Genomic DNA, 20,227 nt, shown 5'->3' with positions numbered 1-20,227 from the left:
TGGCTTTTCCTAACCCTTCAAAAACTCCATTCTCTTCTGAGCACATGAATCCCTTTTCCCCACCATGCACATGTATTCCTCACCTGTCAGAGCTCTTCCTTCCTCTCTCCAGTCCTGACCTGTTCTACTCCCAGCACCTGACCTGTGTTCCCTCACCTTCAGGACTCAGGGACTCAGTTTTCCAATTAGTGTCTTGTTTGTGCTATCCAAGTATTACCCTCCTTCCCCCTCGCTTCCTCCTGGATAGGGACATCTTTCTTCTCTCACAGACCCTCAGGAGTTTTGTCCAAGCTCCTCAGAGACAGCCCTAATGGACACTTATGTTTTCCAGTCATATGGTTTTCCAGTCATATGTTTTCCAGTCAATGGTTCCTCCATTCCCTTCTCCATCCATAGCTTCCTTCTTTGTCCCTGTGGTTTTAACTGCCCCAACTTTCCTTTTCTTGACCCATTCCTTGTTCTGATCTTGAAAGATGATCTCAGCCTCCTTGGCCAGGTCTTGCCCTCCTCCATGAGTATTCATCTCCTTCCTCTCCCACAGGCAAATCCAGCAGCTTCCTGTCCCTGGATGCCAGACCCCTGTGGCTTGAAGGGGAAGAAGGGCAGGTCCTGTGCTCACAGCCCCATAGGCTGGACCTGCACCCATGCGTAGTCTGCACCCATGTCCTGCTCTGCTCCTGAATGGGCTGGAACCAGCACAGGATCTGACTGCTGCAAAGCCCTGGGAGGGTTGTGCTGTTTTCTACTCTTTCACATCTCAATGGATTTTTTTCAAAGACAGCAGTAGACACATCTGAGCCAAAAAAACAGGTTCCTCCGGTGTCAAAAAATCCCATCTGTGATTCACAGTAGAGAAAAAGAAAAATTTTTTGCATGGATAAATGAGGATCTTCATCCTCCGCTGTGGTCAAACCATTTTGACAGAGAGAGCAAAAACTTATTAAAATAATTTTGAGGCAGACATCTGGTATGGAAAGTTTCAGTGTGAACATCAAATGTCTGGCAGTCAGAAACCCAACTGGAGCACAGGCTCATGCTAGGAAGCAGTGGGCAGTCTCAGACAGGGGCAGCACAGCCACACAGGTGTCCAACAGGGCTTGGCTCCAGAGCTGAGCTGATGTCAAGGCTGGCCCTTGCCCTCCAGTGGCTTGGTTCGGAATGCCAGTCTAACATACAAAGTCCTCATGGAAGAATTAGATTTCCACGTGGATTCTCTGAAGACTGAGAATTTTTTTATTTTTTTTTTTCAGGAAATGCTTTAAAAATTCTTTATTGAAGTTCTTGTCCCAAGAGTCTCTTACGTTTTGGAACCTCTCAGCTAGAGAACCGCAAATTTCACCGTCTCTCTTTCTGTCTCTCCCCCTCAAATTTTTCCTCTCCTAGAGCACCAAGAGACATAAAGTACTTTTTCCAGAATTTTAAAATTAGATGTGAAGAGCTATGTCCTATATTCATCAGAGCTGAGGCAAATTTTTTGCCAAGAAAAGCCAGCAATCCATCAGAGCTGCCTCTGCCTTCCAACGCTAAAAGTGCCTCACTAATGAGGCTTCAAGTTTTGGTCTCGGAGAATGAAAATCTCATTGCTTTCCTCCTCAGTTCTGCTGCTTCACATTATTAATAAAGCATTGAGGGACAGGCAAGAGAAAGGAACAAGTGGTCACTTCCAAGTTAAACAGACTCAGAGCCTTTCCTTTTTCAGAGGTGCTCTCCCCATGTTGAACCCCCTTTGGTTTTGTTAGAGAGAAACCCGCAGTGGACAGGCCTGAGGAGTGTCCCTGTACTATAAAGCTGCTTTCTGATCAAAAGACCAAGGGGTTAGGTGGGCTTAGCTGGGAGGTAAACATGCCTGCTCTCTGTTACATGCACTCCTTTTCCACAGCTAAATCTTTTTTACTTCTGCACTAAACATTGTTAAAGCCTTGAGCGGTGATTCTCACTTGAACAGATCTTCTTAATCTCCTACCGTCACTGTGAACTGCACGGAGCGGGAAGACACTTTCCAAACACAGCTAGTACGTAGTCTTTGTCCACTGGTGAGAGTGAAGCAGCACTTCCCCATCCTCCTGAGGCTCTGGACCACCTAAGTGGAGAATGCCTTGCCCTTGGGAAAGGAAATACTGGAGAGCCATCACACCATGGGCGGAAGAAATCAGGAAGCTCTTTACATCTCCTTTCCCAGAGCCAGCTGCAGTCTGTCAGTACAGCTGAAACAGAGCTCTGTGAGGAAACCTGAGCAGCAGAGCTGGCTGTAAGCTTTTGTCTCTGTAATTATAACTGACACTGTTTTTCAGATAGATCTACACAGCTTTCTAAAATCTGCTTGCAAGTGTTGCTCAGTTTCTAGAAAAGTGAGATTCTAACAGATCTTCCATGTCATTGGATCTCTTCCTCAAAGGCAACTCCTGAAATTCCAGTAAAGTGCTCAACTGCTAGAAAAAGCAACTTGAAATGTCATTAGGAACAATTTCTCTGTTTAAACTAGGCTTTCCATCCTCAAATCCAGCTTCTTTCCAAAGTTAGGAAACACTTCTAAACAAATATTATGAGATTGTGGTTTCCAGAAGTATTTCATTCTCCCAGTTTTGTCTGCTGCTTTTGATTCTCTGTGATTACCATCTCTGATAGGCACAATGAACCAAAAATGTGTGAAAATATACTCACAGCATTCCTGCAGAAGTGATTGTGTTTTTTCTTCAGAAGTGAGAAGCTATCAGAGAAATTGTGAGGAAAGCCAATTTGTTCTGACTTATCTGCTACTGTCTTGACAAGGTGCACTGAAGGCAAACAGAACAATCCTGCATTGTTATCATGCCACACAGCATCCGTCCTTGGCTCTCATCAGTTTGGAAAGGCAACAACTAACACGCTGCTACTTTATCAAGAACAGTTCTCACTCATGAGAAATAGCAAAAAAATCCCTCCCAGCTGCTGAACCAATCCAGTTCATCTCAGCTGGGATTTTAATATCTGAGGATAGAGCAGAGCTTGGAAAAGTACACCAGGCTGTGTAGATTAATCAGATGCAGCATCAGAGAAATCCAATTATCAGCTGTTTGAAATTAAGCACTAATTAAACTTTGCCACAAGTTGTAGCTCACATCTGCAAGTCTGTGAAGCCAAGGAGAGGCAAGAAGGCAGGTTCAGAAGGCAGTGGGCCATCCTTTCGTTAATTAATGATCTGAAAGCAACCAAAACAAGCCATCAGCTCAGGCTCAGCAAGTGTTGCTTTTTTTCTGCTTTCTGCAGCTTACTGGTGCTTTCTCCCCACAGGCATTTGAGTTTGTTTATAACCAGTGGTGTGGTGGTACCAATGTAGGCTCCCCCAGGAGGCAAGCAGAGAAAAGATCTGCCTGAAAACAGGAAAAATGGTGCAAATTCTGGCTTGTGAGACCTCTGCCATGGTGCCTGCAGTTTTTGTTCTGATCAACACTGCCGCTATTCCAGACAAGGTTTACTTGTGTCTTATCTCTTGTGGACGCCATACTGGCAATTGGGAAAAATAAATAAGGCACAGTTGTTGTAGGTGATAACTCATTTATTCTTATTCCCACTAAAATACCTCACAAACTTGTATAATACTTTTTACAGTTATCACACCATGGGATCTGTGATTCTTTTAGGCCTTTCTCTCAGGACAAGTAAGTCCAGTTACAAAACTGGCCTGTGCCCTTTCTTGGACTTGGCTTTGAGACCATATTGCTGAGGGGAGGAAATGACCTGAGCTATGCTGCTGCAGGGAAGTAAATCTGATATAGTAACTTTCCTACAGAAACACTTACTCCTGAGAAATTTCTTATTCCTCTCACTATGTGCCATTCCCTTATCTGCTTCTCCACCTGCTTCCTACCTCCCCAGCATGCTTTGCAAGTTGTCATACATCTTGCTGGGATTTGAGGAATGGAAATAAAATGCTGAATGCCCCCACTACACCTGCACAGACTCCCTTTGCCCCTGGGAAAACTAAGCAGATTTTTTTTTTTTTTTTTTCCCTAACATCCCAGCAAAAGAGTGAAAAATGGGCCTCTGTACCCACAAACAGCAGAAAAATTGCACTGGCTATTTTAGCTTTCTTGCATTAAGAAAAGAACCGCTTACTTCCTTTATGAAGGACATATTTTTTCCTAGTTTTTGCCCAAATGTGATTTAACATGTGCAACCACGCAGCTGGTGTAGGACGCCATCTAGGGTTCTCCTGCTTCCAGAGAGTCATACTGAGCACAAACAACGTGGGGCTGGGCTCCTGGGATTTGGCAATCCAACGTGGGCACCACAGGAATGGGTTTGGAAGGGGGTGACCGCCTTCCTCACTCTGGGAATGTCAGGATGGGTTTGCCTGAGCCATGCTTTCATGGGAAGCAGGCTGTGTTGGCTTTGACAATTCACGGTCGCTGACTGCAGTGTGGTCACTCTTTGAGTGCAGCTGGGGAGGAGGGAATTCTATTTGAGTCACGGTGAATTGCAAAAAAAGTTGCATCATGTTACGATATCGTATGTCACTTTGCACACAGAGAATGCACCACAAAGACAGGCAAAACTTTTCACTTTAATCAGCAGCATGACTCAGAAACCATGTTAGGATACTTTTCTGAATTGCTAGGGAAATATTACTCAAGAAAAACTACAATTCCAGGAAAATGTGTGCATGTGATTGAGGTAACATAAGTTCATCCAGTGCTGGCAATGGCTTTGCTTTGTGAGTGACACTTTGAAACCCAGCTGTCCAATTGGCTACTCATACTTCCAAAACATTTATTAAAGTGTCTTGGGGAAAACCCAAAAACCAATGAAGGCACTAACAGAAGGATCCTTCGTCCCATTTTAAAATACTTTCAAATATTAAAAGACTATGTAGTCATCTGATTTCATGCAGGTCTCTCTTACTGAGCCATTCCAAACTTACTCTCCAAACCCCAGTGACTGCCAAAGAATGGACAAATATCAAGAGACAGTGACTACAGCCCAGACACGCTCTTTGTGAACACATTTAATATGGTGTTTATGATGTGTGCACCCTGTCACAGAGTTGGGCCAGCACCTAACCTGGGGTACAGTGAAGTGACAATGTTCTAGATTAGCTCTGTATTGAGATGCACGTCTGCCTCAACAGCAATGCAAGACCATATGAAAAAGCATTTAAGCAGAAACCCAGAAAATGTACTGTTAAGACTCCCAAAGTTGTCAGTAGAATTTAGGATGTATCAGTGTGTTACCACACTGGACATTTATGACAAATCACCTGTGTTTTTTCACTTACCACATGAATGTACTTTGTGTGATCACTGTAAGAGGGCCCTAAAGGTAAACTCTCAAAGGAGTTGACTAGGCTTGAACAGAAAGAAAATCCATACCTTAGTGGACCAACTCTTTTCTTTCATCTACCACTCCAGCTTTTCCATTACTGCCAGCAAACTGATGCACAGTGGATGTTGTTACCCTCAAAATCACAAGTGGAGGATGTTTCCCATGAGAGCCAAAAGACCTGGCAGTGGGAAGGAACATCTTAATTAGAGTAGTAGCTCATACAAAAAAAGTTTGCTGGCTGAAAAAAAGTGCCTCATTATGGTGTAAAGACATAACTGGCTAAAAGTATATAGTTCTGAGAGGTATTTTTATAAAATATTATCAATCTCTGCTTTGGACATGAAAAATTATATGAAATATTCTGAGATTCATGCTTCCACAAAACCATGTCCAATTCTGATGTTTTCCCTTATTTGCTTTCAGTATTTTGGTTTATTCAAGAGAGAATAGAGCAACCAAAATGTCTCATCTCCAAGGATTTTTATAATGTAAGCATGCTACTAAAGTGCAAGAAGCCTGATTTGTTTGTTGTAGCACAACAAAAGATCTATTCTAGTTCAAAAGGCCATTCAAAATATAAAACATCTGTTCTCTTGAAGCCACAGAGAAGTTAATATGATTTGCTTGTGAAAACACATCTTCAGCTAAAGTAGAAGCTGTTTTATCACCACCTTGACCACCAAATTTAGAAAACAGGTCATTAGGTCTCCTTTTCCAGTGGAAGATAAACTCAAAACCAAGAAGATGGACTTTAAAGAAGTGTCTGGAGGAAGATTTTAAGACATTGAACATGAGGTGGAGCAGTCTAGAGCTTCCTCCTCCTCTGGTTTTGTGTCTCAGTCAATGTACTGACAAGCTTTTAGCAAAAGAGGCCCTCAAACATCACAAATGTATCAGTGAGAAACGTGATAGTCTGAGGTCACTGTCTCCCTCTCAGCACTCTGCCACCTCATAAAACACCTGGCCAGATTATTACTTTGACCATTTTTTGTTCCTCCCAAACCCACAAGTAACATATCTGTCCTCCTTTCAGTGCTCTGGTAACTCTGCACTGCTCCTCTCACAGGCCAGGGCTCTATGCAGTTTCTCTTCCAGCAGCCATGGCACAGAGGACTTCAGGAGGGAGTGCTGTGATCACACAGTCACCCTTTCCTGAGAGGATGCACAGCCAAGGCCAACACTTTCTAACTCTCAAGGCAGACTGCAGAGAGGTTTTACACAGATTGTGGGTGAGGGAAGCGAAATTTTCCCGTGCCTGTTCTTCAGTCCTTGAGCTTTTCCAGGAAAGAAAAAGCTGTCCCTTTGCATATTTTTTGCTTTATACTTGGACGATATAGCTGTATGCTTTCAATACAGCTCACACTGGAGAAAACACCCTTTTTAAAAAAGTGACAGCTGGAAATTTGTCTCACAGGGCCTAAACTTAAACTCTGTCCCCACTATAAAGAGAATGCTCCTTCAGGTTGTTAATGCCGTAACTGTGATGATCAAATGAATGTTCAGTCTGGACAAGGCAGTGCACTGAGAGAGATGAAACATTTTTAGAAGAGATTTGAGTATTTGTTTACAACATTTTGAAGGTGGAGTGAAGTACTACATGCTCCTGAAATTTCATCCATGCTTCTGAGATGACAAAGAGTGTAATAGCCACTTAAAAATCCCATGACAAGCCCACCATGTTTCAGAGAACAGTTTTAGCAGGAAATCAAAGTATCTAATTGTTTTGTCTCTCTTTGATCATGTTCACTATAATTAAAAACAGCTTATTTGTGCACTAATAATGTACAATGATGCTTCCAGAGGGAATATACTCAGAGATGCAACTTCATGTATCAGAAGTTCATAGCTGACAGAGAATCAAAAATATTATTTTACTGGAGCTGTTGAAAAGTAAATGCTCTTTCTCTCCTCGGAAATGAAATACAGTGTGGTGATAAAATTACTGCATGCTAATATGTGTCAGACATGTGGCAGAGTTAGAAGCCTCATGATAGATATTTATGGGGTGATGCAGTTGCTTGTTGATAGTGCAGTAAGTCACTCCTCCAAGCCTTGTGTTTTCAAGCTGCAGAAGATTCTCTCACTATTTTATTGCCTGTTATGCAACACCCCAAGGATACAAGATGCTGTATTATAGACAATATTTGTTATGATAAAATTTGGCAGTGGTTGAGCCCCTGCTCCCTAAAAATCATGGCCCATCACTCTGAACAATATCTTCTGTTTCCTTGTGTGCTGGCTTGAAGGCAAAACCAGCGAGAGACTCCAAGTCAGAAAAAACAATTTAATAGGAGAGAAAAAAGGTAAAATAAAATAAAACACATGCAATAGTACAAAAGATATCACTGACAGAGTCAGAATACAACCTGACACCATGGTGGTAGCAGTCCAGATGAAGCAGTCTTGTTGAAGCAGTGTTCCCACAGAAAGGTCTGGTAGCTCTTGTCCTCTGGGAATCCAGTGGGTGAGGCTGCCTGGGCTGTCCCAAACCCCAGATTATATCCAGGTGGGAATGCTTGGCTCCTCCCCCTGGGAGGAGCATCTCACAATGGGCTGATATCATTTTATCAGTCTTGCAATGGGTCCTTGATTGCCCATTAACGAGAGATAGCTCCTGGAGGGAGTTACCTATGAGTCATGGGGCAGGGCATTGATGGACCATTAACAGAAGATAGTCTGGAGGCAGGGGGCAAGGGAAACACTGCCCAGCCCAGCTTCAACAGCTCATGTAGATGGTGATAGAATACATACTTTGGGCACATCTTACGTTGTAACCTAGGACATCTTGGTACTCCCTTTGGATGAATGCCTTCTTCTCTTTTCTTGCATCTTTTGCTTTGGCTGTAGACACCAGGTTAGGCATCATCTGTTCATTTCATGTTTTTACCCGACTCCAAACTGATGAGAGACACAGTAATGCTAAAAATACTACTAATAATGATGAAAACTCTCAAAAGAGTTCTTACTGCACAAACTCCACACAAGCTTGTTATTCTTACCAGGGAAATGTAGTTCTTTGTGTCGGAGTCATAATGGCAGGAGCTGCTTCATTTTCCTGCCAAGAGAGAACCAAATTTTTCCATGGGAACTCCCTTGCAGTTCCTTGGCCACATCATCTCACAGTCTGTGTTCTGTGAGCCAGAGCATGGCTGGGCAATGACACCGTGACTTTGAGACAGGGAATGGAGTGCTTTCCTCTGCCAGTGCTAGCCCTCAGCCAGTCCCAGGTCCTTCTGACCCAGTGCAGTTGCACTTCCTGGGTGGTTATATCTGTGTACCTCATAAACTGCTTGTGCTTTAGATTAGGAGAGGTTATTTAATCTCATTTGACTTTTCTCTGTTGAGTAGGATTCAGGTCCCCTCACTACAGCTAAGCTGTGATCTGCCAATTCATCCTTTGGAATCAGTGGAGAGGAAAAGGCATTTTGGAGGCACAGTTAATTCAGCAGGGTTTAGAATGGGATGAATGTTCACCCAGTGGCCCTATTTTTCTCCACTGTCTATGAGAGGAGTCTCAGGTAAATAGTTCTTATTCATTCAGGTGAATAGAATCATAGAATCAGATTATTTTTTACTTTTGATAATTGTTGGGTGGCAGGGAGCTGTAGGCACTCTATCTCCACAAGATGAGCCTGCAACTTTAATCAGTTTATACACTGTGGTAAAATCACCTTGGGGAATGCATCGTGGAAGAGAAAAGGAGGTTGTTTTCAGGTGTAGCACACATAGAAGCAAAATTCCTTGGTATTTTCTTGTGGTGATGAATCATCTACCTAGTATTTAAACTGGTTTGAATCTAGTTCTGAGATTAGCCTTCAGGCAGCCCTGGAACAGGGGGAATTCACCTTCTGGTTGCATCAGGTCTTTGTCTTCTACAGAACTTTTCTTGAACTGAATGCAGTTTCTACAGCTGCATAAAAGCACACAATGCTGACATAAAGGTTCAAAATGCCCTCACATGATGCCAGTACTCTATGTGTTCAGGAGCCCTCATTATGAGACAAAACTTCCACCCAGAGATTGTTTAATTTTGAAAGCTTTAGTCTGACCTTATCTTAAGCCTGTTTGGCCAAGTTTGTGATACAATGGCATTAAGAGAATCATCACTGTGCTATGCAGCTACAATCTGCTTTCACTGGCAAGATAAATCTGTTATCTTCCTTCTATTTCTTAGCTGCTGAGAGGATGGATCATAAAACTGTGCAAGGTTATCAAGAGGTTCCTTAATCATTTGTCCTGGTCCCAGACACAATGGTAATGTTGAAAATTTCCACTGGTATTTATGCAGCACTTGCCGTGATAGCGTCTGTGACCCTAACTCAGAAAAACACTCCTTATCAGAAGAATTCTTACACTTGCTTAGCTTTAAGCAGAAGTTTATGTCCTACTATAGAGAAAAACTGTGAGGCTGGGACTTAAGGAAAATAATATGTGTAAAGCTTTCAGGATATATTTCCTGGGTCTGTGAGCATGCTTGAGTACAGAGTGAAATGCAGGCAGGTTGAGCAAAATATAGATTTAAATCAATTTTCATTTTTCCTTCTCATGCACAAAAAATATTATTCATCTGCATAAATGCAGATCATTCATGCAGCTGTTTTCTTAAATACAACCTCACATGTTTTTATGCTATAGGTTCTCAAATAAACTTAGGACCTTAGCAGGCCTTTATTTTTTACTGTTTTTTTTACTGTTGTACTCCACATCTTTCCTCTGTTGTTCAAAATACCTCCAGGACGTCTTGAAACAAAGCATTTATGCCACTGAAAAGAGCAGCACATGCCAAGAAAAAAAATTGAGTTCTGCAAAGGTGGGTTCTTCTGGCTTTTTTAGACATAATTTTGATTCATTTTTTCGAAGCAGGAAATCTAGGAGCTTATCGAGGATGGAGAAAAGGTGCAAACCACAGAGCTGCAGCCCCTGACAGGGTATGGTCAATACTAATACTCAAGAAAAGCTCAGTGCAGGCTGTTTGTGGGATTGTGCATCTGTATGACATGATGCATAAGCTAAACATTGGACTAGCATAAATCAGTGGGGAAATGAACTCAGCGCCTGATTTTAGTCTGTGTCCAAGGCGGGAAAGGCCACTGAATATATCACTGCTTTTTCTCTTGTCCCTTTCCAATGCTGACTACTTTTAGAAGTTTTTTGGCATCTAAGATTGCTAGGAAGAAGATAGATAGCCCATTTTGGTTTCTTTTGGAAAGGCAAGGGTTGTAATTATCCAAAAATCACAATGCTAGTTCGCGTTATCATTTCCTGATGATTGTTCATAGCCAAAATAGAGGAAAACAGATATTCCTTTTTGAATTGAAGAATAATTTTGGAACATATGAAGGGTCAGTGTTTTGAAAAACATGTGACCCCAGTTAATTATGAATCTGGTTTTTATCTCGGGGTATGGGATCCATTTTTAGATAAGGTACTTAGAAAAATGACATTAAGAGCTGCAGCAAGCTGAGGAGAATGAACTACTTAAACCTGCTATTTTGATATTTGTTATTGATAAATTCTACTCAAGCATTTCTCACAGGGAATACCATTGTCTCTTTGGTGGACTATGGGGTGTACATTGATGGGTACTGGGAGTTTAGGACATTTGGAGCTTTCTTGTGATATGGCTCCACAGGAGTAATAACAATTTTTTTCATTTGGGAGCATGGAAATTACATTGCCATAGTGCTCTCCCAATGTTTCCTTGTCTCATTTGTTTTTCTCTCAAGTCTTAATGCATATTTTAAGCTTTCTGGGGCCAGAGTTCATGATTTTGCTCCCTATGTTTGCCATGCCAAGTGCAGTGAAGTTCTGCTCCGCATCTTGGTTGCAACCATTACAACCAACAACTTCCACAATGGTGACAGCTCACCTCAGCTGCCTACCAAAATCTGTGTCAATGTAAAGGAAAGTTGGACACGGGCATGGAAGGGAAAAAAATCAGTTCCTCTGGACCAGGAGGCTGAGTAGCTCAGCCTGAGATAGATTTCACTAGACTCCCACCCAGAAGAAAATGGGGAAAGAAGTGAAAATAAACAACATAAAAGCACAGCGAGATCCAAACAGTTCAAGATGTTGAGAGCAGAGTGGAGAATGGGAGAGGAACCTGGAAAGAAAGAATGTAGTTATCAGAGAAAGACTGAAAAAGGGAGGTAGGGCTGTTTGAAAAGTGGGAAAGAGCATGTGCAGCTGGCTACAGTCAGGGGAAGCAGACAGTCAATGGTTCTGTTCCCCTTTTGCTTTAAGTGAGGAGCAGGATCTCCCAGAGGTGTCAGTGAAACGTCAGTCTGACATCTCTGTATCTTTCTATGTATCAGCTCTGTGGCTGGGTGAAGACCTCGCCTCCTGTTCAAATGCTAGTTTAAACTGCTTTCCACTTGCTATCAAGGTGAGAGGACATAATGTCCTGAATCACATGACAAGTACGTTTGGGACTTCACATTTTGAAAGATTTCTGTCCAAAGCTGCAGTCTTCTAAGTGGGTCTTCTCAGTCAGCCATAGTATGTCCATATGTAAACAGAGCTTGAATTTAAACAGCAGTTTATAAAGAAGTGTCTGGACCTGCACGGTGCCCTATGGCACTTCATCCATGGTATTGTCCGAGACTCTAAGAGGTTCTGTGTTTTTATTTGGTGCTGTCCTTTTCAAAATAATATGACCAGAAATGAATGCTTTGGAAAGATATCCTGACAATGCTCTATTTGGTGCAGCTGTGCAGTAGGGCGAGGGTGGCCAGCAGAAGCAGTTCAGGCTGTAGGGCTTTGTCCTGCTGATGGAGCTGATGCACCTTCTACACTTTTCATTTTTTAAGCTTTTACTTTTGAATGTTTTTTGTTGTTGTTGTGGGCATCCACCTCTGTGGCCAAAGTATATTATGATGTGGATGTCCTGGTTGCTTAGCTGTCTTTTGTGTGATCTAGCAAGCATTTAGAAAAATGTTTTAGATAAGAGCATTGTAGTAGTCTCAAACAAATCAAAAGAAACACATAAGGGGCTTTTCACTGTTCCTGTTTTGACACTCAGCAAGACTGGAACAAAATTTGGTGCTTCTCTTCACATGTTTTGTATCTCAGATAGCTGAGCTGAGATATGTTTGACCAAAGATCTACCATACTGATATCTCTTGTGATTGAGTGAGCCTGGCCTTGCAGGCCGCCCAGCAAAAAACCTTTCAGTGTGATTTCAAATGAATCATGCTCTAAAAGTGTCTATATTTCTCTGTCTTTGCTACAGAAGGAGCTCAGGACAACCAGCTCACAAACAAAATAGATGTCCCCAATGTAAAATCCTATAACTACTTGAGATTCAGACCTCCCTTAAATGCCAGCAATCCCTGCAGCTCACCATCTGGCCTAAGTGCCAACAATGCTCAGAGGCAAAGACCATACTTTATGTCAGTGCTGTTGTCACGGGAAAGGACACCAGGAAACTCTGTACTGGGCAGGGAAGAAGTTAAAAAGTCAGCTGTGAAATCTGATCCCTCTAGGAAGATATCAAATATAAGGAGCAGGAATACAATTATTCTTTTGTTATCATGGTAGGCAATAGGCAATCCCACCAAGCGGAGCTCGGATAGGTGTTAGGAAACACGATGAGAGAAGAGGCAACAGATTCACTTCAGGGTTGAATAGCTTAGGCAATGTTGAGCTGAGTTGGATCTGACAGAGAAGCTCTAAATCTGTGTGAGTTTTGGATGATCATGATTAGGTTAATCAGGATACATTTCTGAAGACAATTCTACAATGAGCACTGCTCCTTCCAATTCCTTTGACCATACACTCCAGTTTCCAAAATATGAAAAGCAGTAAAAGAAGAAACAACCTGAGTACATAGCAGGTTTTGTTAGTACTACTATTATGCATCAATATCAGAGGTGTGGGGGGTTTTTTTGTGTTGTGGGTTTTGTTTTTTTTTTTTAATTGCCAGAATTCAAATCCCATTGCAGATGCATTTTTGGTATAGAAATGACCTCTACTAATGACCCTTCTACACAGCAGTACTTGTGATGGCACAAAGTTTGTTAATTTCAGTATATTGTGTCCTCATTAGGGAATCTGTATACCTTTAAAAATTAAGAAGTCCTTAAAACAGCAAAAAATCTTGCTTTAGATAAAATCAACGATCTTTGCTTACCATGAGGAGGCATTGCTACTTTTTCTGTACTCTTTCATCTAAGGTTTAAACCTTATTTTGCTCATATAATAAACAGGGCTTGGTTAAGTGGTGAACACAGTGGTGGTGTTGGATTGATGGTTGGACTTGATGATCTTAGAGGTCTTTTCCGACCTTAACAATTCAATGATTCTATGACTAATAAAACCTCTTGATATAGGAGTAAGAGAAACTGAGACGCTAGTCATCCCAAACTGCTGACTCGTACAAGAGGTGCAGGGATATATCTTCCAAGTTCCAGAATGATATCATCTCATTTTACAGGTTCTCTGTAAACTCAGACTAGTTTAGAAGCCTTGGATGCTGATTCAGCTAGAACATGTTTTGTACCGCAAAGAGAGAGGAAAAAAGTTAATGCTTAATAGAGCTCAGTTTTGATATCTTTGGTCCCATTACCATGCCAGTGCTGGTCCTAGACTCACATGTTTTGCAAGACCAAGGAGACAGTTTGTGAATGGGAGTGAATATAAGCTGTGGTTCTTAGAACAAATAAGTCTTGATGCATTGACCTCAAGCTGAATTTCAGCTTTCCTGAATCAGCAAACTTCTGGATATCTTGTTTGTAAAACTGTCTAGAAATTCAGTTACTGGTGCTAAGTATTCACATTCCTTCTGAGCTATTTGTTCATAAGTATTGAGGATGGTGTTTCCAGTTTTTACCACATATGAAATGCATGAGAAATCGTTCACTTATTAAGCATCCATCTCTATAATGAAATATGACAACTTGCTAGAGCACAATATAATGTTTTGTATGGGCATAAAAGGAGAGAAAACAACTTTTTCTGAGTTAACTACTTAAGGAATTTTAGATCAGTAGAAGGTAATTACCCAAAAATGAACTTGGCCCATGCATACTGGCTAACATCTGTCTTGTTGCAAAATAAATGCCACAGATGTCTTTATAACAAGTAACAGATGCACTCAGTGCTTGGATTTCAGATCTCATCTAAAAATCTTCCTGTTATAGGTGGCCCTTTCCCTCACCCCTTCCCCAGCCCTCTACAGAGCACTCACTTGCTACTGGTTCAGACTGCTGTTCAGACTGCTACACACCTCATCAACAACCTCTTGTACTACAGCTTTGCTTTTAAGAGCTGGAATTTTATTTATGACAGCTGGCTCCGCAGCCCTTTGTTTGCAATTCAAAAAACCCAGTTCACTGTATGACCAGAGTACAGCTGAAAGAGCACCAGCCCAGTGCAACACAGACATTTACAAAGATAACCTCTTACTTGTGTTGGAGACAATGTTTTCAGCAGATCTGGTGAGTCAGTGGAAATAAATACTCAGTGCCTTGATAAAGATACAAACACAGATGTCAAAAAGCAGCAGCCAAAGACAGCAGTATTGTTACAGGGTGCTGTGCAATATTAAGCCTTAAACAGCTATTTTCGAAGTGAATATTAACTTCAAACTGATAGTACAGGTCCTTTGTAGGGAGTTTTCTCCAATGGAAGCCGAGTGGTCATGAACATCAATGACTGTGCTAATGCTGCTGCACAGCCACAGCTCTGAGGCTGGACTTGGGCATGACCCAAGTGTAGTCACAGTGGGAGATGGCAGATGCATCCTGCTCTTTGCAGCTTGTTGAATGATGTGCTTGCCTGCCATATGGGTGGGCCCTTCAGCTTAGTGGAGCTTGCATCTGTATCACCTGGCCCTGTGGTGATGTCTCTTGGCTGGAATCGGAGTTTTGGCACCTGAGGTGGCTTGTTGCAGAGGCACATGGGCTGGGCTCACCAGCTGAACTGATTCAGATTGACCTGTAGGGTTACCTGGGATTCACTCTGGCACCACTGGCCAGCTCAGGTACGGCAGTGATGTGATCAGTGTCTACCAGGTTTCCTGGAAACCAGGGGCACAGTAAAGTCTGCATTTGTCAAATAGTTCTGAGGGCTGTGATGAAGAGGGTGAAGAAGTGGGTGAAGAAGTGGGTTATCTCCCTTTCCCAGTGTATGTGGGCACAAATCCTGCAGATAAATCTGGTGCTGGGCACTCTCAAAGCCTGGAACACCTCTGTGTGCCTCTGTTTTCCCAAGCACACTCAGATGTCCTCAGTAACGTGCTGCCTTTTGGTACAAGTGCTCCATGTGCTGCACTGGGGACAGGCTGTACAGCACTGGCTTTCTGACTTCCCCCTTTCCTTCCAGAGGACATCTCTGTCAGCATTGGAGCGGTCAGAACAGCAGATTAGGAGAGCATCCAGCCTGGAAGAGCTGCTTCACATCACTCACTCTGAGGACTGGAAGCTGTGGAAATGCAGGCTAAAACTCAAGAGCCTGGCCAACTTAGACTCCCGCTCTGCTTCACATCGCTCTACCCGATTTGCTGCTGCTTTCTATGATATTGACACACTGAAAGGTGGGTGCAGGTTTGTGGCCAAGTCTGATCTCAACTTCAAGACTCCTCCCTGATTCTTGTGCAGTAAACAGTGAAGCAAGTAAGGGGTTTCTCAGAATATACCCATACTGGAAATAACAGGGCATTGCTGGAAAATGGCTTTGTATGAAAAAGGGTCGGACAACAACCTGACTACACCTCCTTGTTTTGTGGCCAAATCAGGCTTATTTTCTCTGCATACTCTCCAAAGTGAAGATGTATTGTTCAGGGATTTGTCAGTGCACAAAAGAAAGAGAAGTCAATGTGCAAAAACCAGGTCAGAATGACTGGCTGAGGGGCTGGACAGCAACATTTAGCTACATCTCAGAATTTGCTTGCAGGCAGAAATGAATAAGCTTTACTGCAGGCATAGAAATCTCTTTTTTATTAGGTGTGCTCTGATACAAGGCACTGCACCAGCAGCAGTGTCTGTGTGGGAATTGAGGGGAAGAAGGTGTTGTCCTAACCTTGATCTGTTTGAGGAAGTTTCTCCAGAGAAAAGTAGAACTTGAGGCAACCAACCAGCAACTAAAAGTGGAGAATCACGTCCTACTCCCTCCATCTGGAGGAAGCATGGATATTGTTCCATGTAGCTGGGATGCTCAAGAGGCATTACATATTCATGGACGTAAAACAAAGGATCAGTTACTATATTTTGGTCCAGCAAATGGACATTCTACAGCAAAGCTAAAGTGCAGCCTAATGAAGGACAGGCTGAGATAATCTCTTTGTTGTCTTTATCCTGATGTGATATTATCATATCACTTTCCTTTTGGGAAATGAGATATTGCTGACCCTGTTCCAATACCACTTTTACAACAACCCCAGCCACATTCACACACCATTACTCAGCTAAATTATTTCTAAGCATAGGCCTTAAATTGCTTCTCTGAGCCACAACACCAAGATGTGTGTACAGGTGCCTGTCTGAAGAGGGTTTTCATATCACAGGCATGGTTTTATACTTTTCAAAGAAATTTTGTACAGAAAAAAGTTAAAACAGATACACACATGAAGAACAATTAAGATAGCTTTTAATAGTGATAAACATTTTGCTTATATACCCTTATAATTCTACTCAGAAACATTAAAAATTCATAGAGTTATTAGGAGTACCCGGAGTCAAGTGATGTCTCTACTCACTGCTGCTCATTTAGTGAACACCAACAGTTCTGCAAAACTAAAACATCCCTTTTGTCAAAACAGCATGACAACAGGGGATGTTATAAAATGTTACTGAGGCAGGGAACATTGAAATGGGCATTTTTCAATGGCAGAATAATGTAACTCAATATTTATAATGTAAATAATGTTCACATGAAAAGGTCACTATGCCATTTAGTGTACTGTGGCTAATTTGCGATGGTCACAGGGCTGGAGCACCCCTCCCGTGAAGTCAGACTAAGAGAGTTGGGGCTGTTCAGCCTGGAGAAAAGAAGGTTCCATGGAGATCTAAATGCAGCCTTCCAGTACTTAATAGGGAGCTTCAAGAGAGCTGGAGAGGGATTTTCCCAAGGGCATGCAGTGAAGCTGAAAGATGGTAAGTTTAGATCAGATATTAGGAAGACACTGGAACAGGTTGCCCAGAGAAGCTGTGTATGACCCATTGCTGGCAGTGTTCAAGGCCTGGCTATATTGAATACTGGGCATCCTGGTCTAGAGGAAGGTGGAGTTGGAATTAGGTGATCTTTAAGGTCCCTTCCAAAGTAAACTGTTCTGTGGGTCTATTTTACTGTGGTCATATAGATACAGTTTTCTGCTTGGAACAGCTATTAGGTTGCTTCCTATTTGTCCTTTGAAAGTCTAACTTCAGACACGGAGATGTCAGCTTTCTCATCAAAAGTCAAGTTGCTGAAATTCAAGTTAAAAAAGCCCATTGGGCCATCTTCTCCAGCCTTCCATTCAAAGTGGAATTATCCCAGGACAGAAAGTACTTTTGTTCTAATATATCAATATGTTCAAGGTACTAAAGCTCCTTTTAAGAAAACACAAGACCATAAACATGCATTTCTTTCCCACACCCTTTCCAGTTCTTAAACAGTGACCTCTCTGCCAAGGGCATCTCTTTTGTTTTTATAAAATATTTTCATGAGAAGGCTGGGTCAAGACTTTTAATGGTTTCACTAGAGTATCTTCCAAAGCACTCCAAACTCCATCAGGGAAAATTCAGGACTTTGTTCCTCCTTTCTGAAGCTTTAACAACAGTCTCCCCTGAGCTGCCCAGTCACCCAGGACTGCAGCATTTTCAAACTGGAGACTGTATCACAGCCTAATTTTTCAGAAACTGCTTTGTGCTCGGTCACAGAAATGACCAGGGTGACCACGGGGCTTCTGAACAAGATGTGTCACCCACTCGCTTGGCAGCCAGTTCCTGTAACAGCCCTTCTGCTAAAGAACTGGTTAATAAAGTGAGGATGTGTGTAGCTGGAAAGGTCATTGCTGCTTATGCTCATTGAAGTGACATCTGAAGGGATTACACGGACATACCTTAATGAGTTTGGCAAACACTTTATTTTCTATTTTAATGTTAGGATTAGATTGCTGTTTTGATAGAACTAACATTACTCTAGAAAATTCTATTTGTTTTAATGACTATTCTTCTCTTCATTTATGCCTCTTCTTCACAATTCTGACATCAAACTCTTATTTCCTGTACTCTGTGTATGACTGAAAAATGGAGCAACCCTGTTGAAGGACTTCGCACAAATAAACAAAATTATTTAAATATACAAAGTCAGTTGAAGTAAAAGTTAAAAATAACAAAAGAAAAGTCAGGAATGAGAAAAACAGAGCTTCATCTGAAGGCGAGGTAAAGCATGTAGGTCAAAAGTATTCCAGAATTTCTCTCTCAGAACTTCACTGTAAATATAGGCACTGCTTTTACAATAGTAGGGAGGTAGACTGCACTGGAAGAGAGAGGATTTTTTTCATAGTATAAAAGTTGCTTTTCATCTTTCACAAATCTAATATAGGGGGTAAAGAGAAAAAAAATGTTTTTCATAATTTTAAAAAGAACTTAAAGCATAGGCATTGATGGCTCATGAGCAATTCCATAACTCGAATCAAGTTCCAAAAGGGAAAAAAACGAGAGCCACCTCGTGACAAAACTCAGGACTGTATTATGTATATTATGCAAATGTCATTGTTGTCTCTGGTTTGGGCAGTTAATGTGTTATTCCTTCTCAGAGTCAGAATTTGACAAATCAGTCAAGCCTAGTCTACTGGTCTACAGCAATTCAGAATTTGAAAGATGCCGTGGTGTTTTGAATAGATGACTCAGGCTTGAATTCATATTCCTGTTATTCAGCCTTGAACCCCCTGATGGTACTGAGGTGTGAGACTGTTTGTCTTGGATTTCACTGGCATTTTGGAAACGGTGCTCTCTGGCTGACATCCACCAGGAGCACTCATATCTCTGACCAGAATCTGGTAGTCATTAATGTGCTTCTGCACTAAGGCCCAGGCTCTGCTGAGTCCCCGGTGCGGTACACTCACAGAGAGGATAAAATGACTATAAGGAAGGCTTCCCTGGAGCAAAGGGGAACAGAGCGTGGGGCAGCTTTATCAGATAGACACTGTGGAGTTGGGGACTCTCAGCTAAGGGAAATCAATGCAGCTCTACCTGATCTGCTGGAATTAACAGAGATTTTTGGTCATTGGCATTGAAAGCTAAAGGCACATAAATGCAACAACCTCTGACAATGCAGCTGGCGTAAGTTACTGGGATAATTTTGCACTCAGACTCCCTCTGGCCCTTAGATTGATCCAAATAAGTGCAAATTGATCCAAGCAAGTACAAATGGCCTGCCAGCACTTCATTTTTGTTTATAAAATGCTTCTGCTTCACTAATCAAGACGTTTAACTTTGCCATGATTGTTCATAAAAATAGTGTTTTCTCCAGTCATAGATGAAGAATGGCAAAAGACTCAGTGTGTGCCAAGGGAAACCTGCGTGGAAGTTGCCAAAGAGTTGGGTACAACAACGAACAAATTTTTCAAGCCTCCCTGTGTGAACGTGTTCAGATGTGGAGGCTGCTGCAATGAGGAGAGTCTCAGCTGCATGAATACAAGTACAACTTACGTGTCGAAAACGGTAAATGAGGCTATTCATCTGCTTCCTTTTTACCCTGGCTCACCAAAAAGGGAGGGGAAGGAGGATGTTTGGTTTCTGAGATCCTGTTATGAAAGATCTGTCTGTACTATCATAACAAACAGAAGAATTAATTTTTTATCCATGTGGAGTGAATGCAGGAGTGTGCAATAGCATTTTACATTCATGTTGTATTATTAAAAATTGTTTATATAGGTGTAGAGATAGAAAATCAGGCCCTGACTGCAGGCTCATGATGATCAGAAGTTTGATCCTTCTTCAAT

General features: G+C 41.9%; 1 protein-coding gene across 2 annotated transcripts in view; it reads left to right on the top strand.

Annotated features, from left to right (window-relative positions):
* VEGFD (vascular endothelial growth factor D) overlaps positions 1-20,227 on the top strand; it is a 31,520-nt gene that overhangs the window by 2,880 nt on the left and 8,413 nt on the right. The window contains exons 2-3 of one of the 2 annotated variants that reach the window (XM_040055378.2): positions 15,625-15,835; positions 19,756-19,946. In XM_040055378.2, coding sequence (XP_039911312.1) covers positions 15,625-15,835; positions 19,756-19,946 — 402 coding nt within the window. The remainder of the gene's footprint in view (positions 1-15,624; positions 15,836-19,755; positions 19,947-20,227) is intronic. The other variant, XM_040055379.1, reaches the window with a different exon arrangement.

This window comes from Hirundo rustica, chromosome 2 (genome assembly GCF_015227805.2).
Source record: "Hirundo rustica isolate bHirRus1 chromosome 2, bHirRus1.pri.v3, whole genome shotgun sequence".
NCBI lineage: Eukaryota > Metazoa > Chordata > Aves > Passeriformes > Hirundinidae > Hirundo > Hirundo rustica.
This window is presented reverse-complemented; position numbering and strand designations above follow the sequence as displayed.